This window comes from Gopherus flavomarginatus, chromosome 8 (assembly GCF_025201925.1).
Source record: "Gopherus flavomarginatus isolate rGopFla2 chromosome 8, rGopFla2.mat.asm, whole genome shotgun sequence".
Classification (NCBI taxonomy): Eukaryota; Metazoa; Chordata; order Testudines; family Testudinidae; genus Gopherus; species Gopherus flavomarginatus.
The window spans coordinates 92,845,896-92,872,961 of record NC_066624.1 but is presented as its reverse complement, the minus strand read 5'-3'; the positions used below and the strand labels follow the sequence as shown (position 1 = coordinate 92,872,961).

General features: G+C 40.9%; 1 protein-coding gene across 2 annotated transcripts in view; it reads left to right on the top strand.

The window, feature by feature from the left end:
• The window catches only part of KPNA4 (karyopherin subunit alpha 4), a 62,773-nt gene extending 43,717 nt beyond the window's left edge, over nt 1-19,056 (top strand). For both annotated transcript variants that reach the window (XM_050965980.1, XM_050965979.1), the window contains exons 15-17: nt 4,931-5,093; nt 15,998-16,092; nt 17,146-19,056. In XM_050965980.1, coding sequence (XP_050821937.1) covers nt 4,931-5,093; nt 15,998-16,092; nt 17,146-17,244 — 357 coding nt within the window. In that variant the 3' untranslated portion in view covers nt 17,245-19,056. The remainder of the gene's footprint in view (nt 1-4,930; nt 5,094-15,997; nt 16,093-17,145) is intronic.
• Nucleotides 19,057-27,066: the final 8,010 nt, after the last annotated feature.

Sequence of the window (27,066 nt, the reverse complement as noted above, 5' to 3'; positions counted from 1 at the left end):
TTGTAGATCCCTGATGATGCGTTGGAGGGGTTTTAGCTGGCCAGTGGAGTCCTGCTGGTTTCTTTCTTGGGTTTGTCTTGCAGTAGGAGGCTTCTGGGTACACGTCTGGCTCTGCTGATCTGTTTCCTTATTTCATTGTGCGGGTATTGTAGTTTTGAGAATGTTTGATGGAGATTTTGTAGGTGTTGGTCTCAGTCTGAGGGGTTAGAGCAGATATGGTTGTACCTCAGTGCTTGGCTGTAGACAATGGATTGTGTGGTGTGCCTGGGATGGAAGCTGGAGGCATGAAGGTAGGCATAGTGGTCGGTAGGTTTTCGGTATAGGGTGGTGTTAATGTGACCATCACTTATTTGCACCGTGGTGTCTAGGAAGTGGACCTCCCGTGTAGATTGGTCCAGGCTGAGGTTGATGGTAGGGTGGAAGCTGTTGAAATTGGGGTGGAATTTTTCCAGAGTCTCCTTCCCATGAGTCCAGATGATGATGTCATCAATGTAGCGTAGGTAGAGAAGGGGCGTGAGTGGATGAGAGCAGAGGAAGCGTTGTTCCAGGTCAGCCATAAAAATGTTGGCATATTGTGGGGCCATGTGGGTGCCCATAGCGATGCCACTGATCTGGAGATATATATTGTCATCAAATTTGAAATAGTTGTGTGCTGTGGCATCATCAGGGATACTGTTCCTGACAGCTTGTATTCCATCAGTGTGTGGGATGTTTGTGTAGAGAGCCTCTATATCATGGTGGCTAGGATGGTGTTTTCTGGAAGGTCACCAATGCATTGTAGTTTCCTCAGGAAATCAGTGGTGTTATGGACATAGCTGGGAGTGCTGGTGGCGTAGGGTCTGAGTAGAGAGTCCACATAGCCAGACAGTCCTTCTGTGAGAGTGCCAATGCCCGAGATGATGGGGCGTCCAGGATTTCCAGGTTTGTGGATCTTGGGTAGTAGATAGAGCCCTGACCAGGGTTATTCTAAGGGTATGTTGATTTGTTCCGGTGTTAGTGTAGGGAGTGTCCTGAGTAGATGGTGCAGTTTCTTAGTGTATTCCTCAGTGGGATCTGAGGAAAGTGGTCTGTAGAATTTGGTATTGGAGAGTTGTCTGGCGGCCTCCTTTTGGTAGTCAGACCTGTTCATGATGACAACAGCACCTCCTTTATCAGCCTCTTTTGATTACAATATCAGGGTGGTTTCTGAGGCTGTGGATGGCATTGCGTTCTGCACGACTTAAGTTACGAGGCAAGCAATGTTGGTTTTTCCATAATTTCTGCCTGTGCACATCGGCGGAAGCATTCTATGTATTGGTCCAGACTGTCATTTCAACCCTCAGGAGGAGTCCATGTGGAGTTCTTCTTCTTGTGCTGTTGGTGGGAGGGTAACTGTGTATCAATGGGCTGTTCATTGTTATCCTGAAAGTATTCATTGAGTCGGAGATGACGGAAGTAGGCTTCCAGATTGCCGCAGAACTGTATCACGTTGGTGGGAGTGGCAGGGCAGAAAGAGAGTCCCCAAAATAGGACAGACTTTTCTTCTGAGCTAAGTGTGCAGTTCGATAGATTGACGATATTGCTGGGTGGGTTAGAGGTACCACGGTTGTGGCCCCATGTGGCAGGTAGGAGTTTAGACAGCTTACAATCCTTTTTCCTTTGTAGAGAGGTGAAGTGAGTACTGTAGATCGCCTGTCTTATTTTAGTGAAGTCCATTTGTATGGAAGTTGGGTTATATTATGAGAGTCTCCAGGTTGGAGAGCTCTTTTTTGATGATTTCCTGTTTGCTGTATAGGATGCTGATCAGGTGGTTCCTCAGTTTCTTTGATAGAGTATGGCATAGTCTCTCACTGTGGTCTGTGTAGTATGTAGATAGCAGTGGATTTTTTACCTTTAGTCCATTTGGTATGATGTCCATCCATTTGCATTTGGAAAGGAAGATATCTGTCTGTATTTGTGCAAGTTTCTTCATGAGTTTGATGGATTTCCACTCCATACGGCTAAATGCAGTGCCTTGCGTGGTATCAAGTATCAGAGGGGTAGTCTGTATTTGTATTTTCTATATTCCATAAGGACAATGTTTCATTGTTTCCACCTTTAAATTAACTCCCAAAGTAATCTGAGTTTCACCAGAACCAGTTATCACTTACCTGCGTTCTTCCCAAAATCTCACGCATTCTCAGAAGAAAGAAGACTCCATTCCGCACCATTTTACTCACCTTCGCCTTTTACCTACTGAGAACAACACCAATCAGAAAGTCTCCTGGACTTTGTCCCCGTGATGGAAACAGTCAGGGGTCAGGTGGTATCCTATCAAAGAATCTCAAAATGGATCTCAGGCTGTAATTTGCTCTATCAGTTGTCTAATCTTCCTCTTTGGGGGTAAGAGCTCATTCTACAAGAGCACAAGCAACGTCTATGGGATTGCTTCAAGAGGTGCCTCTACTTGACATCTGCAAGGCAGCTACATGGAGTTCCATCCACACATTTGTGAGACACTGCCTCGATACAAGCAGTCTTTCATTCAGGTCTTCTGTCTACACCTTTGCATCCTCCTACAATTTGAGTATTGCTTGTCAGTCGTCCACTGTGGAATACACGTAGGACCCGCACTGGAAGGAGAGAAAGTTGTTTACCTTATAGTAACTGGAGGTTCTCTGAGATGTACGGTCCCTATCTGTATTCCACTACCTTACCCTACTTCCCCTCTGCTTCAGATCTTCTCTGATTCATGGCAGAGAAGAAACTGGAGAGGCAGCAAGTCCATCCTGCCCTTTTATCTCCTCAGTCAGAAGCACGAGGTGAGCCCGTGCACATATGTGGACCAACAGACAATGCTTTCAGAATGCTCTAACTTGGGGCACATGGAACATATTTGCACCCACAATGGAATACAGATACGGGCCACACATCTCAAAGAACCTCCAGTTCTATAGTTCCTTATAAGTAGTGCTGTCGATTAATCTCAGTTAACGCATGTGATTAATTAAATAAAATTAATCGCATCCTTAGTTGCACTGTTAAACAATACTTATATTACTATACGGAAGAGACAAGAAGGAAAGACTATATTAAATAAGAAAAAAGTTTATTCAAAGTATGTACTGAACAGTGTAAGAAAGTTGCCGACCTTATATTTCTGTAGGTATTAAACTATAAGGCAGGGCTGTCAAGCGATTAAGAAAATGAATCGTGATTAATCGCGCGATTAAACAAAACTATTTTTATTTAAATAGTTTTGGATGTTTTCTACATTTTCAAATATATTGACTTCAGTTATAAAATAGAAAGTGTACAGTGCTCACTTTATATTTTTATTACAAATATTTGCACTGTAAAAATGATAAAAGAAATAGTATTTTTCAATTCATCTCATACAAGTACTGTAGTACATTCTCTTTATCAGAAAAGTGCAACTTAAAAATGTATATATTTTTTGTCGCATAACCTGCACTCAAAAACAAAACAATGTAAAGCTTTAGAGCCTATAAGTCTACTCAGTCCTGCTTCTTGTTCAGTCAATCACTAAGACAGAGAAATGTATGTACATTTATGTAAGATAATGCTGCCCTCTTCTTATTTACAGTGTGACCTGAAAGTGAGAACAGGCATTCACACGGCAATTTTGTAGCCAGCATTGCAAGGTATTTACATGCCAGATATGCTAAACATTTGTATGCCTCATCATGCTTTGGCCACCATTCTAGAGGACATGCTTCCATGCTGATTACTTACAAATTTAATTAATACATTACTTTTTTAACTGAATTCCTTAGAGGAGAATTGTATTTCTCCAGCTCTTTTTTACCCGCATTCTGCCATATATTTCATGTTATTAGCAATCTCAGATGATGACCCACCACATATTGTTTGCTTTAAGAACACTTTCACTGCAGATTTGACAAAACACAAAGAAGATACCAGTGTGAGATTTCTAAAGATAGCTACAGCACTTGACCCAAGGTTTAAGGATCTGAAGTGCCTTCCAGAATCTGAGAGGGACAAGGTATGGGGTATGCTTTCAGAAGTCTTAAAAGAGCAACACTCCGATGCAGAAACTTCGGAACCACCAAAAAAGAAAATCAACCATCTGCTGGTGGTATCTGACTCAGATGTTGAAAATGAACATGCATCAGTCCATATTGCTTTGGATTGTTATCGAGCAGAACCCGTCATCAGCATGGACACGTTGTCTGGAATGGTGCTTGAAGTATGAAGGGACATATGAATCTTTAGCACATTTGGCAAGTAAATATCTTGCAATGCCAGCTACAGCAGTGCCATGCGAGTGCCTGTTCTGACTTTCAGGTGACATAAACAAAAAGCGGGCAGCGTTATCTCCCACAAACGTGAATGCACTTGTTTGTCTGAGCAATTGGCTGAACAAGAAGTTGGACTGAGTGGATGTGTAGGCTCTACGGTGTTACATTGGGTTTTTTTGCATGCAGTTATTTTTGTACATAATTCTACATTTGTGAGTTCAACTTTCATGATAGAGGTTGTACTACAGTACTTGTAATGGGGGAATTGAAAAATACTATTTATTTTATAATTTTTACAGTGCAAATATTTGTAATAAAAATAGTGAGCACTGTACACTTTGTATTCTGTGTTGTAATTGAAATCAATATATTTCAAAATGTAGAAAACACCCCAAAATATTTTATTAACAGCGAGACTAATCACGATTAATTTTTTTTAATTGCTTGACAGCCTTACCTTTATAGTGTAGTACCTATAGTACTGTAAGGTAGGCAACTTCCTTATACTGTTCAGTACATACTTGGAATGAACTCTTTTCTTATTTCATGTAGTCTTTCCTTCTTGTCTCATCTATTAAAAACATTTTTTGTGGTGCCAGTAGCTTCTCTTTCTTTTCTTGCATCTTTGTACCTCTCACACACTATTTACTGTTACTTTTTAATTTTATGTATGTTGTTTTCTTTCCTAGGTGGCATATCTAATTCAACAAAATGTAATTCCTCCCTTTTGCAACTTGTTAACAGTAAAAGATGCTCAAGTTGTACAAGTAGTGCTGGATGGACTAAGTAATATATTAAAAATGGCTGAAGATGAAGCGGAGACCATAGCCAATCTTATAGAAGAGTGTGGAGGTATGTTGTTTTTTTTTTTTTTTTGAATAATTACTTGGTGTTACCATTATTATTATAACTAATGGTTGAACATTAACCACAAATATATTCATGGACTTTGCACCGTTTATTACATCTTTGTCTTTTTGTTTAACTGTTTGTATCAAATCTCAATATCAGGTTCACTTAGTGATTTGAGATATTTTAACTTAAACTTTTCTATTTGAAGAAACCTTAAATTGAATATATGTAGTGTATATGACCTAACTAGAAAAATACACTTCACAAATTAGAACATGGAGGGTATCTTTACCTCACAGGCTGCAAACTTAATTTGATCCAGTCTGATTATGCCCAGATAAATTTTAAAACAAAATATTAAGTGGTAATTTTGTTAATGGCTTTCTGGCATGTTTTTATTTTTTTTAATTGTTAAACATTTAAACAGCTACCAGCTGGTTGGAGCTCTTTTTTGAGGAAAAGAAACCATTTTAATATTAAATGTTTTTCATTTAGTCATCACTACAAGTTCTATGCAAAACTTATCTCCTGAAGTTACCTGCAGTGTAGGAGAGTGTGTTGCTCCTTGAAATAAGAAATGCAATGTTCATGAGTGTATAATATGAATAGATGAAGTTCAGGAGGGAACATACTAAAGTGAGAGGTATTTGAGTAACTATATATTCTGTTTAAATAAAATAAAATCTCAGAATTTCTTGATATATTTATATATGCCTCTATCTGCTGGATGGATAGATACATAATGGATATATTCTACACAGCTGTAGTACAGTCTAATTCATCACCGCAGCATCTGAGCACCTCAAATTTTAATCAGTTTTTATTTTCCCCAAATCCCTGGGAAGCTTTTACAGTTGGAGAACTGAGGCACAGAGTGACTTGCCCAAAGTCACACAAGAAGTTTGTGACAGAGCTGGTAATTAAACCAGATTCTCAGTTTCAATTGAGTAATTTAACTATGATTCTTTCCTAAGGCAGCATAAAACTCTCTGCTACTTCTATCTTCATTTACTACTTGCTTGATAAGTATGATTAGTAGGACACATCTCAGGCTTTTTCTTTATATCTGACATTCTGCTGTTAAGGGCTTGTCTACACGTGTTAAAGTGGATTAAACTAAACAGGAACAAATGTATTCCAGAGTAAATATACACACATGCAGCTAATCAGGAACAATTCCATGGGTAGACAAGCCTATATATATTTTATTGATTTTATTTATATCCTATGGGGATATGGTAGCCACAAGAGGGAGAAACTGCCTTTTGCCACTCAGTAGATAAAATGGCCAAAAATGTTACTAATGCAGAGTTAAGCTGCCCAGTGGGAGCTCATGTCCTTGCAGAACATTTAGTTCAGCAAACTTCAGAAAACCAGTAAATATAGAGTTATGATACATGCTCATATAACTTCGACTCTGGTCCCCTGGAGCTGGGAATAGCCACTGGGATTTAGCTGCATACTCTGCAGCTGCATTCAGTTTGTGAGTTGTAGCTGTGTTGACTGGTTTAACAGTGGAGGCAGTACGTGAGACAGGTTGGAAAGGGTGTGTCTGAGCTGAGGAGATGGGGATTAGTTTGAGAAGCCTCACAGAGTTGTGATTGTCATATGAGATCAAAGTTCGCACTCACCTTGTGTATGAGTAATGGAAAGGGGAGAATATGAACCCTGAGGAGCTAGCTGCATCATTTTATTTCAAAATTGTGATAGGTTGTCTTAGGGTACATCTATCCTGGAAAAAGAAGACCTCAGGCATGGCTGCAGCTGGCCCAGGTCAGCTGACTCAGGCTTGGGCTGCAGGGGCTAAAAATTAGTGTAGATGTTAGGTTTCAGAATAGCAGCCTTGTTAGCCTGTATCCGCAAAAAGAACAAGAGTACTTGTGGCACCTTAGAGACTAACAATCATACAGAGAACACGATCTCTGTATATGTATATATATCTTCTTACTATATGTTGCATTCTGTGCATCTGATGAAGTGGGCTGTAGCCCACGAAAGCTTATGCTCAAATAAATTTGTTAGTCTCTAAGGTGCCACAAGTACTCCTGTTCTTTTAGTGTAGATTTTCGGGCTCAGGGACCCTCCCCACTTGTGGAGTCCAAGGGCTTGGGTTCCAGGCTAAGCCCAAACATCTACACAGAAATTTTACAGCCCTGCAAGCCTAAGTCAGTGACTTAGGCCAACCACAAGTGTTTAAGTACTTTGTAGATGTACCATTTAGTAGCAAGGCACTGGGGGGTGGGGAGAATCTTGACACAGGAATTATCAGCAGGCATGTGGGTCATGAAAGCAGTCTGTGGGTTTACTGATGGGTAAGGACAAGTATAAATTTAGTTGTGAAATTTAACAGCCACTTTACACTTACTCACAGGATACAAGTGTGGTACTCTGTCAGAAGAATAGGCTAAGTATTTTACTATAGGGCAGGATAGCTCCTTTCCTACAGAGTGAAAAGGCAGAGTGCAAATATGTTATGGGTGTTTTGGGGGCATCACTTTAAGAGGGATAGTTAAGGTACGCCCCCTGCATAACCTTAACACTGTTTTTTCTGGCTTTGTGAAGTTTGAGTTCTTTGAGTAATTGTCATATCCATTGTAAGTGTGTGCGTGCCTTGGGCACAGATGTCAGTTGTTGTTTTTTCCCCTTTGTATTATCTATTGGAGTGGCTTGAGTGCCCTCTGCTGCATTCCAATGTGTGATGGTATAAGAGAGCAGAGCTGTCCCCATCCCTATCCAATCTCATCTTACCACCAGTGATGGTTGGTGCAAATGCAGACTTGATTAATTCAAGTACTTTTCTCATTCTTCTTTGCATATAGTTAAGTATAGTAAGTTTTAGTCAACTTTTGATGGGTTTACAGCTAGGTTTCCATTTTTGGTCTCTTGACCCTTTGTACTCTTTCAGTACTGGTACTGGAATGATACCTTGCTCACCAAGGTTTGAGTCCTGCAAGACTTGTGCAAATCCTGTTCCAGTCAGTGACCTGCATCTGTCCTGCCTGAAATGCTTAGGAGAATCCCACATCAGTGACACGTGTCTCATCTGTAAAAGTTTCAAACCCCACTCAAAAAGAGATAAGGAGGCATGGCTTAAGTTCTTGCTTATGGAAGCAGCACTTCAGCCTCCACCAGAGAGGTACACAGGAGTAAAGTGCCCCAAGTACTTCATCTTCATTACGGAGTACCCCAACAGATGTCTGCAGTTCCTCAGTCCCATTCCCCTGTACCAAAAAAAAAGACTCAGACCTTTTTTCAGGTTCCACCTCTTTTGCGTTGATACTGAAGCAATACCAAAGCAGAAACTCCGCAAAGCATTTGGGAGTGAGACCACTCTTGGAAAGCTCATCACCTCCCAAGGGAGTCTCACTGCCTCCGGAGTCTGTGCCATGTCTGTCAAGGCCGTTCCTTGAAGGATACTTGCAGACTCAGCAGCCGATGCCAATCCCAATCACCCTGGCAGTGCATGCATCTGCAAAAGACTTCCTTAGCCTCTTAGTACTGATATCACCAACTGCAGAAGGCTTGCAGCCGGTGCCAGTGCCTGCAGCTTATTCCTCACCACATCTAGATTCTGCAGTACCATTACTCAAACCTCTGTCTTGTTGAGAGGAGAGTCTCCTATGATTTCTGCAGTACTGTTATCACCGGGCTCAGGCTGTCTCTCATCAGTCCCATCTGCATCAACCCCTAGTTTGTCTCGGGCATTTGACTCTTCCTCAGACTTGGAAATTATGTCCTCTTGTCCAGGACACAGCACATCTCCCCATCAGAGTCTTGGGACCATGGGCTATTTAGCAACCACAGCATTGGGTCCAGACTTATATCAATGGCCATTCTGGTCACTGTGGAGCCTTCCCCTCCAGCCAGGTCCTCCCCTCAACATTGTCGGACACAGCCATGGAGGGTGCACCAGAGACACCAGCACAGAGAGCACCATCCCTTGGTACCAAGAATAGTTCCAGGCAGCCTCTCCACCACAAGTTATGGACCAGCCAGCATCTTTGAAAATTAGATGTTCATGTGTACCTGGACGACTGGTTGAACAGATTGGTCTGTCCAGCATATCCACTGTCCTGCCCATGTTTAACTCTCTGAGGTTCTTAGTAAATCAATCCTGAAACTGGTACAGATAATGGAGTTCACTGGAGCAGTCTGAGTCTATGGCCACATTAGAGAACTTACAGCTACACTGCAGCTGCACCATTGTAAGCTCTCTAGTGGAGCCGCTCTCCCACCACCATAGTGCTGTCCACACCAGCACTTAGGTTGATGTAACTTATGTTGCTCAGGGGGTGGCTTATTCACACCCCCGAGCGACTTAAGTTATATCAACATAAGTGGTAGTGTAGACATAGCCTTAGACCTCACAAAAGCCAAAGCCTTTCCACCACAAGCCCCATTTGAAACCTTACAGGACATAGTGCTCCGAATAAAAGCATACCCTCTCACAACACTACACAGCTGCCTGAGTCTCCTGGGTCATATGGCAGCATGCACCTATGTAGTTCAGTATGCCAGGCTATGCCTCGGAAAGCTGCAGGCATGGCTAGAATCAATGTTTACTCCAAGTTGTCCCCATTTGGACAAAATGGGTCAGGTGTCAAAGTTAGTCTTGATATCTCTAGATTGGTGGATGGACCCTCTGAAAACTTGTGCGGGGTTTCCTTTTCTCTGCCCACTACCAACCCTTACGCTAGTCAGACACATATCTTCTCTGGGTTGGGGAACTCATATAGAATCCTCACAGATGCAGGGCCTTTGGTCACTTCAAGATGTAGAGTCTCACATAAGTGTCAGGGAGTTAAGAGCGGTACGTGAGCCTGTTTGGCCTTCTTCCCCCACGTAGTGGGAAAGAATCTACTGATTCTGAGACAATTCAGCGACCCTGTTTTTTGCATAAACAAACCAGGACTAGCATGGTCAAACCAACTCTGCAAGGAGGCAGTCTGCCGCTGGGATTTCTGTATAACACACTCAGTTCATCTCAAAGTAGCTTACCTTTCAGGGAAACAGAACGTGATAGCAGATCGGCTGAGCAGATCCTTCTCTCATCAGTGTAACCGGTCATTACGTCCAGAAATAACCAAGTCCATCTTCCATCTGCGGGGAACTCCTCAAATGGATCTGTTTGCAACAAGAACCAACAGAAAATGCCCTCAGCTCTGTTCCTGGAGAAGGCTCAGCCAAGGTTCACTGACAGATGCCTTTCTCCTATCCTGGAAGAATTTCCTTCCATACACCTTCCCTTCAGTTCCTTTACTGCCCAGAATAGTATTCAGAATAAAACACGACCATGCTCACCTCATTCTTATAGCACCGGCATGGCTTCTTCAACACTGATACTTCTCCTCTAACCCTCCCATTAGATCTAGACTTAATCCAAGGGGACCACAGACATCTGCTCCATCTGAACCTCCAAGCTCTCCATTTAGCAGTGTAGCTGCTTCATGGCTGAAGCTTTTTGAAAAATCCTGCTCGAATTACGACCAAAATGTGCTTCTGAATACCGGAAATCTCTTGACTAGAAACACTTACCTGGCTAAGTGGAAGCACTTCTCCATTTGGTATTGTAGGAAAGGTGCATCTCCAAAGCGAGCACCCTGGACTTCATACTAGACCATTTTCTAGATCTGAAAGAGTTTGGCTGTTACCTCTATAAGGGTGCATTTGGCAGCTATTTCGGCCTTCCACGTCCAGATGGATAACAGATCCTGTATGTTCAGACATGTTCCTTTCATCTGCAATGCAGCTTCCTCCTGAGAAGGAACACTTCTCATGATGATGTTTCATTTGGGCAACCAGGCCTTACATTTCTTAGTTGCACAGGTTGCATTTTGCATGCATGCCTGTCTTACCCGCAGGTAGAGGAACTTCATTAAAATATTCCCAAATTGGGTCTCTTTTATGGCCTGCTGCCATGATAGGTTTCCCTTCTAGTGAGAGAACGGTATGATAGATCTCAAATCAATGAAGGCTACACTCAGAAAGACCTCAAGACTTCTGGAATATGCTGCTCAAACAGTTTCACTTTTGTTTCTGCTGCCTGCCCCTCCCTTCTTAGATTTATCTCCAGACTTCTTCTCCTTGTCCAGCTCTATGCCGCCCCCAACAATCTTCTATTCATTGAACTTTTTGAAAATTTGCACTTTTAGAGAGAGGTAAGGGATTGACTGTGTGTACACAAATTTGCAGAGGGACAGTAGGGTTTAGGTCTGTTATTTCTCACCTCTATTTAAAAACATTTTTGCTGTTAACAAGCGTGTTATCTCTGGAGACACAAATCCACAGTTTGAGAACTGCAAAACTAAGCATCTCTGATGGTATCTTCTAGACTGAGCATTGAGTCCCATTGGGTAGATAGAAAGATTAACCTAAATAATCTATACAGAAGTCCCTGTAAGATTGAGTCCCTAATCAATGAACTATTAGAATTCATTTACAAAACTTTTCTTAAACATTACATGAATATATTGTCTCCTACTATAGAGTTAGAATTTATAATCCCTATTCCATGATGAGATAACTTTGAGCTATAATGTCTCTTAACAATGTGCCTTTAGATAGGTTTTTCCTAAAAAAGCAATTTTTATCAAAAAAAAAAATCTGATTTTTTTTTAATAAATCATTGATTTTTATCCACCCTGCCTGAAGGAGATGAATATAGCCTGAAAAATGAGATGTGTGAACTGCTCCGTTCATGTCAGCAGGTGTTCTCATCCCCCACTTCACAGTCCAGGAGAGTTTCTACTGTTCATAGACTCATAGACTTCAGGGTCAGAAGGGACCAATATGATCATCTAGTCTGACCTCCTGCACAAAGCAGGCCACAGAACCCTACCCATCCACTTCTATAACAAACCCCTAACCTATGTCCGAGTTATTAAAGTCTTCAAATTGTGCTTTGAAGACCTCAAGCAGAGAATCCACCAGCAAGTGACCCATGCCCCAAGCTGCAGAGGAAGGCGAAAAACCTCCAGGGCCTCTGCCAATCTGCCCCGGAGGAAAATTCCTTCCTGACCTCAAATATGGTGATCAGCTAAACCTTGAGCATGTGGGCAAGACTCACCAGCCAGCCCTCAGGAAAGAATTCTCTGCAGTAACTCAGATCCCATCCCATCACAGACCACTGGGCATACTTATCTGCTGATAATCAAAGATCACTTGCCAAAATTAAGCTATCCCTTCATACCATCCGTTCCATAAACTTATCAAGTTTAGTCTTAAAGCCAGATATGTCTTTTGCCCCCACTACTCCCCTTGGAAGGCTGTTCCAGAACTTCACTCCTCTAATGGTTAGAAACCTTTGTCTAATTTCAAGTCTAAACTTCCTAGTGTCCAGTTTATACCCATTTGTTCTTGTGTCTACATTGGTACTAAGCTTAAATAATTCCTCTCCCTCCCTAATATTAATCCCTCTGATATATTTATAAAGAGCAAGCATATCCCCCCTCAGCCTTCTTTTAGCTAGACTAAACAAGCCAAGCTCTTTGAGTCTCCTTTCATAAGGCAGGTTTTCTATTCCTCGGATCATCCTAGTAGCCCGTCTCTGAACCTGTTCCAGTTTGAATTCATCCTTCTTAAACATGGGAGACCAGAACTGCACACAGTATTCCAGATGAGGTCTCACCAGTGCCTTATATAACAGTACTAACACCTCCTTATCTTTGCTGGAAATACCTCGCCTGATGCATCCTAAAACAGCATTAGCTTTTTTAACGGCCATATCACATTGGCGGCTCATAGTCAGCCTGTGATCAACCAATACTCCAAGGTCCTTCTCGTCCTCTGTTGCTTCCAACTGATGTATCCCCAATGTATATCTAAAATTCTTATTATTAATCCCTAAGTGCATGACCTTGCACTTTTCACTATTAAATTTCATCCTATTACTATTACTCCAGTTTACAAGGTCATCCAGATCTTCCTGTATGATATCCCGGTCCTTCTCTGTGTTAGCAATACCCCCTAGCTTTGTGTCATCCGCAAACTTTATTAGCACATTCCTGCTTTTTGTGCCAAGGTCAGTAATAAAAAGGTTAAATAAGATTGGTCCCAAAACCGATCCTTGAGGGTTGGTCAAGCATGCTTACTCTCATCTCCTCACACCAGTGTCAGTAGTGTGTTCTTGGTACATACTTCAAACATACCTGTTCTAAACTCCCCACACAGGGAGAGAGCTTCCTCAGATATTGGCTCAGATGGGGTGGCGCTAGGGAGTAGGGCAGGGACCTCCCCAAGATCCCAGCTCACGTGGTGGAAGGGAGAGGGGCCCCCCTTGCTGAAGCTTTTTGCTGTTCCAATAAAGCACTAGAGCCTTTTTTTGATGCAGCGCCCGTGGCTTTTATTCACACAAAGTTTCCACCACCAGTGATACTATTTACAGAGCTTTACAGGTCTTACTCTCTCCTCTTTTACAGGGAGTCTACCCCAGCCTGGAGAATACCCTTTCTTTGGCCATTCCCCCCTTTCTCTGGCTGTTAGCTAGCCTTTAGGGCCCTTCAACTTGCAGGCCCACAGGTACGGCCAGTTCCAGAGGCCAGGCACCAGACTTCTCCCCAGCCCCAATCTATTTCCCCTGATTGGGGCTGGCTGAGCAGGGACTAATTAGGTGCTTTTGCAGCAGCAGCCTGCTACAGGCTCAGATCCCACCCCAAAAGATAAGCTCCCTCCAGAAGCTGGGGCACATGATGGGGTCAGACCCCCATAGATGGGCAGAAATCCCCCAGATCCTGGTGCACATAAAGGGAGGCAGAGAGTGGAGCTCAGACCCCTCCAGAGAGGCCTGGGCGTCCATCCCAGCTCACCAGGTGGGTCAGGGAGAATGTCTCAGACTCCCTAGACAGGCAAGAGGTCCCAGATCCTGGCACACATGGTGGGATAAGGATCTGGGGGATCTGAGCCCCTCTCCCTATGCACACGTACACTGAAGGGGTGAATGTAGGGCCCTGTCCCTATTCTCCCCCAGCTCCCTGCCACTTATCCTCATGTGTCCCTCACCTGATCCCTCAACCCCTCTAACATCCCCTATCTCCATTTATCCCTGCCCCTTGATGCAATCTCAAAACCCTCACTCCTCTTCCACTCCCCGTTGCACCATCCCTAAAATGCCCTTCTTCTGCAGGCAACTGTTCAAATGTCTAATTTTTTAATAAAAATATTTTGATTACATTCCTTCAAAATAAACAAAAATATGCCAGCCAACCTTTTTCCAATTTCTGCCCAAGGTGGGATTTGAATCGAGGTTTGCTGAGTTGGTCAGATTTGAAGTACTACTACTACTTATCCCCTTAAGCCATCTAGCTGGTCTAAAATTTTGAGGTCTAACAGTCTTGTTAACTTATCTGGCTGCACTTGCTCACTATAATTAAAGCTACATTTTAGTCACGGGTGTTTTTATGTTTACTGCCCATGACTTTTACTAAATTCACAGCCTGTGACCTGTCCATGACTTTTACTATATACTCCTGACTAAAACTTGGGGAGGAGGGGCAGCCCGGGGGGACACTGCGATTGGTCAGGGGAGGGCACCGTGGGTGTTGGGAGAGGGCGCTGCAGATGCTCGGGTGGGGGAGGGTTGGCGGGGCTGGGGCAGGCCCCCTACCTGGCTCCTGAGCTCCACATGCTGCCTCCACTCTGCCCCAAGCCCTGTCTCTGCAGCTCCCATTGGCTGGGAACCGCTGCCAATGGAGCTGTGGGGGTGGTGTCTGCTGACAGAGGCAACACATGGAGCTAGGAGCTGAGGGAAGGGAGTTCCTGTAGCCCTTGCAGGGATCCCATCCTAGGTAAGCACTGCCCTGCACCTGAGCCCCCCCAACACCCAAACTCTTGCTGCTCAGGGGGCAAAGAGGAGGGGCGAGATTGCTCCAGCAGCAGCCAGTGCGCCTGGCCCAGGGACTCCCTGAGCTGCTCAGGTGGCCTGTGGGCCAGGCACACCAGCCGCTGCAGAGGCCACAAAGTCATGGAATCTGTGACAAACAAGGAGCCTTCACTATAGTCCATTAGGCACATGAATAGATCCTGAAGAAGAGCTCTCTGGAGCTCAGAAGATTTTCTCTTTCACCAACAGAAGTTGGTCCAATAAAAGGTATTACCTCACTCACCATGTCTCTGTCTCTCATACTTAACCTTGGAATTTGGTTTTGTTATGGATTTACTGACTTCAATCATGAATATTTCAAAGCACTAAAGAGTAAGATTCAACTATCTTCTAAAAGTGTTAAAAGAAACCTCAGTTTTATCTTAATACCAGAACACACACAACCCTTTTGACTCTTTCCTATGACTTCTGTGTAGTTATACCTTAAAGCCAATTCTCTCTTCAGGATTCTCAGTAAAGCAGGGTGTACACTACAGAGCTGATGATCTTCCATGTAGATTAATATCATGAAATGTAATTGGAAAATATTGTGTCCAGTTCATCCCAGTGACTCTCATTTTAAAAGATTTCCTTATTCACACTGGTATTTGAGGTGCCTTTGTAGCTAAGATGAACAAAATGAAGTGTGAGTACGATCTGTTGAACCTAAATCATTTTGCAGACTTTTCCCATGATATTTTTAAATAATAATAAAAAAAAGTATTTGATAATTCACAGTATAGCACATAAGCACCATTAATTTAGAACTTGTATTATCATAATGTGTCTGGAGCAGGTTGTGCTTGGCTGTCAGATATAATACAGCAGAACCCTGTTTATCCAATCTAATTGGGACCAGGGCCAGATCTGATCATCAAAAATCCAGAGAATGGGAAAGTGTGATGGTGCAGCAGCATCTAGTGGCCACAAGAGAGATGGCCCACTTCTGGCCCTGGAGTCCTGTTCAGTTAATGTGGAGAGCCTAATAGAGGGTCAGATAAATGAGATTCTGTTATTTTAATGCTTGATTTAATTCCATCTCTTAAAGGGCTGGAGAAAATTGAACAGCTACAAAATCATGAGAATGAAGACATCTACAAACTGGCTTATGAGATCATTGATCAATTCTTCTCGTCAGATGACGTAAGTATATAGTAGCAGTGAAATCTGTTCTGCTTTCAGTTATTTAATCTTTGCTTACAAACATGGCTAAGGAGATAATTACAACAGTTCTTAAATCTGTGAGCATTATAGCATTATTTGTGGTTGTCTCTGAGTAACATCATGTCAGGTTATGCAATTTTATTATTCTGCTACCAAAGAACATATTCCCAAAGCTGCAGTATTGTCTCAGGTGATACAAATAAATGATTCATACTCTAAAATAAAACATCTTACTGAAATTATAATCTTTTCTGTCTTTATCAATAAAATAGAGTAAAAAGACATTAATGTTGACAACAAGAAAAACAAAATTGGTAGCACCAAATTAGCAGGCTCGATAACTTCAAAAACCCTATTTAACTTTATTCTGCAGCCATTTAAAAAGTGAAATCATAGGCTAGAATTAGAGAGTATAGTATATGACATGTCTAATACTCACCTAATAAAACAAAAACCAGTACGTGAACACTATTTAATCCAGATTCATGTGGACATCCAGAGTAATACTAACTTAAACACACACATGCTAAAACAATGTTATAACATCAAAAATACCAAAGACATTGCTGGGTAGTTCAGTCAGCTTGAGAATAGTCTGATGATGGTCTCATTTTAGAAGTATTCAAATATGTGCTGCCTTTTGTGCTGTAATGTCCATATTACTCTTTTTAGTGTGCTAACTGAAGCAGAACTTGCACGTCTATCTATCCGGGGTGCCCCCTCAATTTTGATGATTCTTCTCTTGTCCGAATAGTGTTGCTACACCCTCTCTGTCATTAAGTTTGTAATTCATATTTGAATTCATAAAGTGCTTCAGGGTGACAAGTATGTAAATATAGTATTGTTGACTGTGGATCATATGGTGTCAGACTACTACAAATAGGTGAAATCAGCATCTATAGTTTAGCTTTATCGTTTAAAAAATTCATCTAGTTTGACAAGCATGAGAATCATTCTATGATGTAAAACTTGTTTCAACTAGTATTTGTCTTATCTGTACCCATACAAAGTCCTTTTTTGTTTTTTTTATAGATTGATGAAGATCCTAGCCTTGTTCCAGAGGCAATACAAGGTGGAACATTTGGTTTCAATTCATCTGCCAATGTACCAGCAGAAGGGTTCCAGTTTTAGAGTTATATTTTGGCGGCTAGGTACAATGCAGCACTGAATAAAAAATGGTTTGACCCATCAATCTTGGCTCATGGGATCCGCTGCTGCATTAAATCGGGAAAGAAAATGTGAAGATTTCATTTGGAATCACAGAAAAGCCCAAATGAAGTCAAGATAGCGAGTGGGTGCGAGTGAGAATGAGTGGCAAAATGTAATGAAAAACTTCACTGAATGCTTATTTAGATTGTTCAAAGAAAAAAGGGCTACAGGTCAAAGATCTTCAGTGCCTGAGAAGGAACAATGACTTACTAGAGCAATTGGGGGGGGAAAATGCAGTACTATTATCATCAAGCTTTGTAAGCATAAAAGAGAATAGGATGCCCATATAAGTCCAAGGAGAATGAGCCCAGGCCTTGCTATGAAGCACCGTGTGAATGGACAACATTGAATGAATGTCTGGACTCAGCTGTGGAGCCGGACTCATGTTTCAAATCTGGGGCTCTTCACTCATGAAGCAGACTCCTAGTCCTGGAGTGGCGTGTGTACGAGAGTATGGTTGTGATGCTGTATGTGAACGCATGCAAGCTTGATTCGCCTTCAGGGGGCTGATGATAAACCTAGCAAATTATCAAAATGAGTTCATAAGTGTTAACTTACACTGGACACACAAATAAAGACCGGTTTAGCAGCAGACTCTGGTTTACTCCTGCAGCCTGTTTTATTTTCTTTTTTCCCTGTTTCTTTTAGTTATTTTTAATTTCTTTCCTGTATGGCTTATTAGTTGCTTATAAAGTCAGAATTTTCAGGAAGGCTTCCCTGTGCATTTGCACCAGATGAATGTTTGATGTTATGAAAAGCTTTCCATATCATCAAAACAAATTTGTGTAGATTTTTGCATGAAAAAACATACATTACCCTCCAAATAGACTGTTGCAGTACATAAGTTGCCATAATAGTAGAAAACAGTAAAATGTGGTAATGAATTCATCATCCTTTTCATTTTCAAAGATAACATGATCTCTTTGCATGTGGTAATCTACAGCATAGCTCATTTTTAGATTTTGTTGAATCCTGTAACCAAATGTTTCCTTTGTGGTAGAATACCGTGCTGTTCAATGTTACTTGTTTTCAAACTTTGTTTTCTATGAAAATGATATGGAAACTTCTAAAAATGAAATTTGGTGCATATGTACTGCTGAATAAAGACTGAAGAAAAAGTGTGAATAGATGTACAAATCCAAGTCCTGGTTTGAACACCTTTAATAATATGCCTAATCTGTCCAATTGTTTTAGACTCTTTTTATCTTAGATGTAGGCAGCCATGAACAATCTATTTTGAGCCACTTTAGAGAGAGAACTTTGTATTTTTAAAACTTGCATAAAAAACATGTAAGTGTTTTTATAATTGGAGTAATGCCTCAATTTTGAGGTTCTGCACACTAAATTAAAGGTGACATTACAAATTTATACAAAAAGGAGAACTCTTTATAAGGTGGCTCATTGTAGGAAATGCTGTGCCTTCCCCTTTGAGCACAAGTGTTGCATGAACAACAGTTTGCTATAATAAAACATACCAGATTAGTCACCATTAGCATCTATATCTACCTTGTGTTTTAAAATCAACTGGCAATTCTGAAACACTGTAGAATGGATAAAGATTATTTTGTGATCATAACTCTTTGTTGGACTAGAGTATTTTTACAGCATTCCTTGTCATCAGAAACATGGTTAAAGTTTAAAACTAGAAGCAGCAGAAAACTAGCTTGTGAAATTTATCTAAGTAGAGTACAGGCTAGGCTGTCTTGGGGAAATAAACATTAAACCTTTAAAACAGTGTTGTTATATTTTGGTGTGCGTCTTTTTGTATAAATTCAGATTGTAGTGAAGTTAAAAAGCATTTGTGTACACAAGCAGGCAAAAAATGGTTGGTTTAACAAAATTCATATTAACTGTTACTTCCATAGCCTTTTAACCCTTTAATGTGTTTGACATACCTCTCAACCTGCCAAAGGCCCAAATATGGGATGCAATGTGAGACACAGACCCCAAGAGAAGAATATGAACTGTTATTCATGTAGGGAACTTAAAAATGTAAATCGCTTTCTACAACTTCACCACCCTGTTTCTTGATATCTAATAAAAATAATATGCAATAATAAGTGAGAAGACACAATTTGTATAGAACATAAATAGGTTTGGGACTAAAATGAGTGATGCTTGAAATGAGGGACATTTCAGAGGAAGTTATGGCTTCAGCACCAACATGAGATGTTTTGCTAACATTGAGCAGAATTGCATCTTAAGCAATTATACTGCACCTATATTATCTCTTTTTACTTCCCCAAAAAATACAATTTGACTTGTGAGTTTTCATACAGTCCTTTTCACAAGTAGCTCTAAAATCCTTTACAAAGTAAGGGAAGGCATGCATCCGTATAGTTTTACAGATGAGGAAACTGAAGTATAGAATGACTTGCCTAATCTCATGCCATGTTGGTAGCAGAACTGCGAGTAGAATCCAGATTTCCTGACTTGAAGACTAGTCCCCTATTCATTGGACAGTGTGCCTTCTTGGTTTAGTGTTGCGGGTTCAGCATGGTTGCCATATCTTTTACCTGTAGAGGCATCTTCATTTACTGCCTCTACTCTATTGAAAAATCCCAGTGTAATGATAAAGCACCTAAATGAGTTCAGATCATAATGGTGGGACTTAGATTAAATCTCTTCACATTTTTAATTATTTTTTTTGTTAAAACTTTTGTATTCCTAATTGTTGAGCTTATACAATGTAGCGATTTTGGTAAAGAAAGCAAAAACTAAACTTAATTATAAGGACTGCTGAATTACAGAGGACTAAATTTTCAAAAGTGAGTTTTTATTTATTTTGATGCCTGGCTATCAGAAGAAATTACTGACTTTTCATACCAGTTAATATTTTTGTAGATCTTGCATGCAATATTTTTTATTATAAAACTTAAATCTAAAATTGTCGACCTATTAGACTGTCCATGCAGTTTAATAGATTTAGTTAACTTAAAAATCAATTGTATATTAACTGCTCTTTACAAGCTTATTTTCTAAGAGGTTTAAATTTGTATCAATTACTATACTTTCTAGACTGCTGAAAACATTGGCCATGAACCGATTAAGTAGTTAAGCTCCAGGAAAATGTACTTTTAAGTTACAATATTCACCTTTATGCACCTGGAGCAAAATATGTTCTAACTAATACATTAGAGAATAATGGCCATGATGTTATAAAATTGGATGCCTAAAATTAAACTCCATAGACCACCTAAATAAATGGCTAATAGACTTGACTTCCAAAAGTGCTGAGCATCACTTAGGTTAATCAGAGCTACTGAGACCTCAGCAATTTTTAAAATCAGGCCAGTTATTTAGGTGTCCAGATACTAATTTAGGATTTTGCCCCATGTCTTGGCACTTGCTTTCTTTTATCAATGTTACCTTCACATTAGAAGAGGGTTTCTTGTACGTTCAATTCTCTTCCAGTGTGATGTAAAATTACACACTGTATCCTGGTAAGAAGTGTTTTTACTCCAGTTATCTTCTATGCTATATAAAGTCAGGGAGAGGCAGATAAATATCTGGTGAAATGTTGACTCTTCGCAATGATACTTAGTATTCAAACAGTGTAGAAAGGCACTAATGTCTTTTCAACAAAGTACATTTTAATTTATTAAATATAGCTGGATTGCACCTAATTTATTGAATATACTTGTTTTAGCTGAGGCCTTAATAGCAAAACAGCAAAGAATGAGCCTGTGACTTGAGATCGAGCAATTGTCTGCTGTACTCAGCTTCCTTCCTTTTTAACATAGTGATTTATTCTTTTACCTCCCTTACTTAATTTAGTTTTATTTCTTTTTTTAGTTTCAACATAGTTGTGGTTGGTGGGGGAGTTACCCACCCTTTTTTCTTTAGGATTCCTATTTTTAATCCATTAGGACCTTGAGGTTATGCCAAAGACCCTGGGGTTTAAGCCCTGCCATATTTGCCAGAGGTCTTTCTCCTATAATGGTGGGTATTCAGGCTATCTCAGATACAATCCTTTCATTTTGACACAATATAGGTATGGCATCTAAAGGCAGGTGTCAAAAAGACAGAGAAGCTGGACTGAAGTTCCTTCTAGTGGACAGCTCACTAGCCCCAGTGGGGTCCACTTCCCACCCCATCATACATTGTCCACTAGGCCACTGCAGTGACTCTTGCCGTTCAAGCAGCACCTTCAGAAGCTAAGTCATCCAAGAAGAAGCCTCTTTCCCCAACTGTGGAAACTAGAAAATAAACGTAGCCTATATAAACGTGATTCAAAATGGCTTTAGTACTCTGGACAGAAGTGGAGCTTTCTGGTTTTTAATGAATTATTTTATAACCACATCACCAATGCCAGATCACAGCAGGGGACTGTTTTCCCCACATTTACGACAGTTTAGTAAAATGTTTAGTTCCATGATCTCTGAACACTTACTAAGAATGTATCATCACATCAAAAACTTGTTAGTTAATTCTACCAATTCAGCTGCATCTATCCTCCTAATTATGGATGACACCCATAATTTTGGCAAACAGATTAGCAACCCACTTATACCAATTTAATAAGCCTGTCTGGTCTTCATATCAAGCGGTATCAGGATTCTTCAATCTCTTTGTCACCCTTTGCTGTGTTGTCTTGTTTAAACTGCAAGTTCCTTGGAGCAAAAATACATTTTTCTTTGTCTATAAATTGTATCAGGGAGTCTAAATTTAATTTGCACTCATGAGGAATTGCAATATGGGTGCAAATAAATGCAGGAGCAGTTTCTAAAGACTGCTTTTGAATATTTGACTCAGTTCTCTCAGGATTATCCACATTAATAGTTAACATACGTACTGAGCTGTAGAAGCAGTACAGCCCTCCCAAGTTATATAGAAACTACTATCTTGATAGTTGGGGACAGCATCTCCAGTCAGCATTGTGTATGACAAATGCCACATATGACACTGACCATCTATAAGTACAGGGCTAGTTGTGACTTAAGGGGATAATGACTTACATTGTCAATAGCACAATAAGGCATTTTGTTAATGATACGTGTAGCATTTTTGTGAGCTAATTTGAAAAGCATACTGATGATTATATTAATTTATTTCTATTATGTTACAAAATACTCCTCTATAATTGTGGAGATACTGGAGGATCCAGCATCAGTGTAGTGTTCTGAAGTTTGTGTTATGACCTAAAGGTAGATATGTTGCCATTGATCTATTTATCCTCATAGATTTGTGGGTTTCCATGTAGGTTACCTATTTTGTACCAGTTCAGGATGGATTATCCTTGGTGCCTGGTAAGGCTTTCAATATGATCAGATTTGGGATGGGAGGATTTAGGGCAAACAGTGCAATAAGGCAAGACACTTTAAGAATAAACAGTGATCCTTGTTCCAATACATTTTGTTTCAGTGTACATGTGGCACATAGCCAGCACAAATCCATTTTTGTTGGAACAAAAGGATAATTCCTTCCCAAACACAGAACAGTCACCATTTCAGCTAAAGATTCACCCTTCAGATCTGGCAGGAGGAATTTCCCTAAAGAATTATTTTCAGAGATTTGCTCTGACCTTAGCTTACCTTAGGTTTTCGGCTGCCTAGGGCCCAGCAGCTATTACTTTTTGTCTCCTGTAGTCTTTGTGGGATAGACAGTGCTGTTGAAAGCCACTACCCACGTCAAGCGTCCTATTTACAAAGATTCACCACTCTTGATGCAAAAGTACATACTTTTAATGCAGCATCAGCAATGGACTGACAAAATGGGTGCAACCCTGGAAACTCTGCATGAACCACAGAATTATGGCTACCCATGGTGTTATTTTAATTTCCTTTCTGTTCAAACAGTATACAAAATGTTTAAGGTGATATCCCTTTAACAGAAAGAATGGAATATTCAAATCAGCATGTTCCAAGGCCAAGCATTTGGAAATAACATTTGTGGCTAGCTGGGCTGGGCTGAAGAAAAGCTAAAGGCTGATAGGAAAGAGCGAGATTAAAAGGAAAAAAGTATTAAAGCATTAGAAAGAAACGAGAGTACTGAATTTGGACAGGGGGTAAATAGTTTTACAGTTCTTAGCAGTTATATAGCTATTTATATTTTCAAAGTGCAAAATATGACTCAGAGTATTATCCCCATTTTATGGAGGAGGGGACAGACACAGAGTGGGTTGTGACTTGCCCAAGCCCACAAAACTGCCTAGATGGGTTTAAGAATAACAATACTTTAGTATCTACATTAGTACAAATAAAGGAAAATAACACTAAAGAATGTTTTCAAAGTAACATACATTGATTCTGATTCTAGTCTCCTACTGATTTTACACTGGTGTAACCCCCACTAACCTCCCTTGATTTAAACTGGTGTAAGTAAGAGCAGAATCAGAGGCATTATTTTTAATAGTTTGTAGCTGAACAGAAAAAAATTGACTGTAATCACAAAAAACTTTAAAAAAAGGAAGCACTAGCAACAAAAAAAATGGTAACCTACCCTTAACTGTTCTTCCTTTAGATGTAAGGCAGAGGTGTATTCCATGTGGGTGGGTGAGTAATTCATGCACCAGAGCTGGAGAACTTTGCCTAGCAGTACCTGTGAGGTGGCACTTACACCCTCTGGCCTACCCCTCCCCATGCTGTACAGGGGTGGTGCCACCCTGAGCCCCTCAGTTCCTTTGCCCCAAACATCAGTAGTACAGACTCTGATGCAGAAAGAATGGAGGACAGGACATGGAGTACACATTTACATCACGTCTTGAAAAACACCAGTTACCGTTTTTCTTCAAGTAGATGTAGCCATGCATTCTATATGGGTCCCTCACAAGCAGTATTCGTCCGACGTGTGGCTCGGGGTCTATTTAAAGAACTGCAGGACTGCCTGCCCAAAGTTTGCATCTGAGCTAGACGCAGCTGTAATGGCACAGTGGTTTGCAAAAATATGCACAGAGGACCAAGTGGACACCCTGCAAATGTCCAATATAGGAATGTCATTTAGAAATGCCATTGGTATTGCTTGAGCTCTCATGGAATAAGCTTATACTCCTTGAGGCGGTACAGCCTGGGCTACTTTGTATGCTATCATGATGCAGAAAGTTATCTGCTTGGAAACTGTCTGTTAAAAGATCTCTTGACCCTTCACCAGATCCACACATGAACCAAAGAGTTGAGGTGATGAATGGAAAGGTTTAGGTCTATCCAGATAAAAAGCCAGACATTGCAGTTTACGGAACACTGACAGATATATAATTTGCTTCAACTGAAAATGGGAAACCACCTTAGATAAAAATGTAGGGTGTGGCCACAAGATTACTTTCTCTCCAGAAAATTGTGTGTAAGGAGGCTCTGAAATCAAAGCCTATAACTCTTACGCTCTCCTGGCAGATGTTATAGCCACAAAGGTGGCAGTTTTCTGACACAGATGGGAGAAAAATCCCTGCAACATGGCCAGCAGGTGCCAGAGAACAAAGGAGGATGAGCCACTAGAAGCTATAGCACCAGAGAACTCCTGAACTGGAGGAGAATCCGGGATTGAGAGGCAATGCAAATTTGATGCTGCCTGGTATGCCATCAACTTGGAGACAGTCAGCACTGACATCATTGTACCAGACTCAACAGATGCCCCATAATCAGAACTAGAGTCGACAGTACAGGCCCTTATCTCTCCTGATGCTGTACTGGAGTGCAGTTGGATGGACCTGCTCCATTCTGCATGCAGTATGGTGCTGGTCTGCATGCCTCATAAAAAAGGAGTCTCCCAGAGCCATAGAATGGTCCCAACTTGTTTTATGGAACCTCTTCCTTGCCATACCAGAGGCGGATGAACAACTCCTTTTCCTCTTCAGGGAGATACCAGAGCCTGAGCACAGAGTGGCATCACTTGTCAGATCTGAAGGTGACTGCTGATCAGAAGGCAGCCTCGGTTCTGAAGTTGGCTTCATGGCCTGCTAAACCCAATCCTTGCGGGGAGTATTTGGGGATTTAGTTGGGGATTGGCCCTGCTTTGAACAGGGGGTTGGACTAGATGACCTCCTGAGGTCCCTTCCAACCCTGAGTCTATGATTCTATGAACTTCCTCTTAAAGTCAGTTGTGCTGCAAGTGTCTGAACTCCTGGCAGAATTTACAATATTAATTAGCAAATACAGGATTTTAATTTGTTATTCATGGGTGGTGGGGACCACAGGCCAGGGAAGGCTAAGCCTCCACAAGCAGCTGTGCCCACGCTCCACTTCCAGACCCCCTCCGGCTTCCCACTCTTCCCCCCCATCTAGGACTAGGGCAGCCTGTGGCTGAGACTTGGGAGTGGCTGGGGCCAGTGCTCATCCCACCTGATGCTCCAGGGCTGTAGGTGGTGGGTCCCAGCGCCTCACCAGTGCTCTGTGGCGATGCTGCCTACCCAGCACTCAAAGGCTGACGGCACTCAGGCAGACTGGAGCAGCCTTAATGGGGTCTCTGGTTGGGGGAGGGGCAGAAAGGATGGGGGTGGGGATAAGCCTCCCCAACAGGGTTCACATGCCTCCCACATTGTTGTTGTGTAAGTAAGTTGTAGGATTTGAGTTAGCATCTGAGTCTCATCTTGCTTACCTTCTACAGTTTCTGATAATGGACCTGTTCCTGATTAAATCAATTACAAAACTCCCATTGGCTTTAAAGAGCATGGACCTGCTTATTCTACGAGGTGCTTCACATCCACTGATATCATAGCTGATGGTCACAACTTCCTTATACAGGGAAGTTTTGTATTTTGTTAGATATTAGCAAGAACAAATTTACTGGATGCTACTTTCTACAGTCACATACAGGCTATTTTGTATTGTCAGAAATCCAAAACTGAAAATGTTCTGAGTCCCAACATTTTTCATTTTGAGTTTATAAAAAATGTGAACAGTTTAAACCATTCTTTCATCTAAAATTCATTTTCTGTGGGAAAAAAAGTTTTGCTGTAAAATTTTCCATCAGTTCTACTATTAAATCAATACATAATGAAAACATGTTAGCAATTTTCACTCCTTGGTTGTCATGTATTAGTTCAATGTTGTACTTACTGGATTTCAGACAATGCAGGGTAATATTGATTTTAAATTCCAAGCAAACTATTTTAACTGATTTTTTTTAATACTGAAAATATTTACATTAGATTTTATAATTATTTAAAATGAAAATTACCTATGTCTACTTAATACTATATAAAAAGTCAAAAATACCTAATGCTTTGTTATTATGAACACCCTTTATTTAATCAATTATGCTATTGTGGTTGGCCTTCTAAAAGAGCCATGCAAATTGTGAGCCACACTGATTTCAATGGGGCAAGAATTTAGCCCATTTGTCCATAAGGGGACTTTTTGTTACAAAATGTTTTGGAAAGAAACTATTCTGTTACTTAAATTTCAGCCTTAAATCGAGTTTGAATAATCTATTGCTGTATAAAAAGCTTACTGATGTATCTATCTCTCAAGTAAGGTTCTATTCACTCTTTGGTTAGTACGGTATATTTTAAAAGAAATCTTAAAACTGTGATATGTTTAAGACTATAAAAGATAAAATAAAGCTTTATTGTGTACACACACAAACATACATGTAGCTAAGACAAATCCATAAAATGCTCTTAACACTGTTACAACATTCAACAAGATGCAGAGCTGCCCAGTTCAATAGCAGGAACACAGTGGAAGGCTTGTGGAAGGCCAATCCTTATTCATCGCTTGAGGACTTGCACACCATTACGCGAATCTAAACTTGGCAGTGTCACTCCTACGGAGGACCATTCCCCTATTTTTAGGAGTAGTTTTAAGGCAG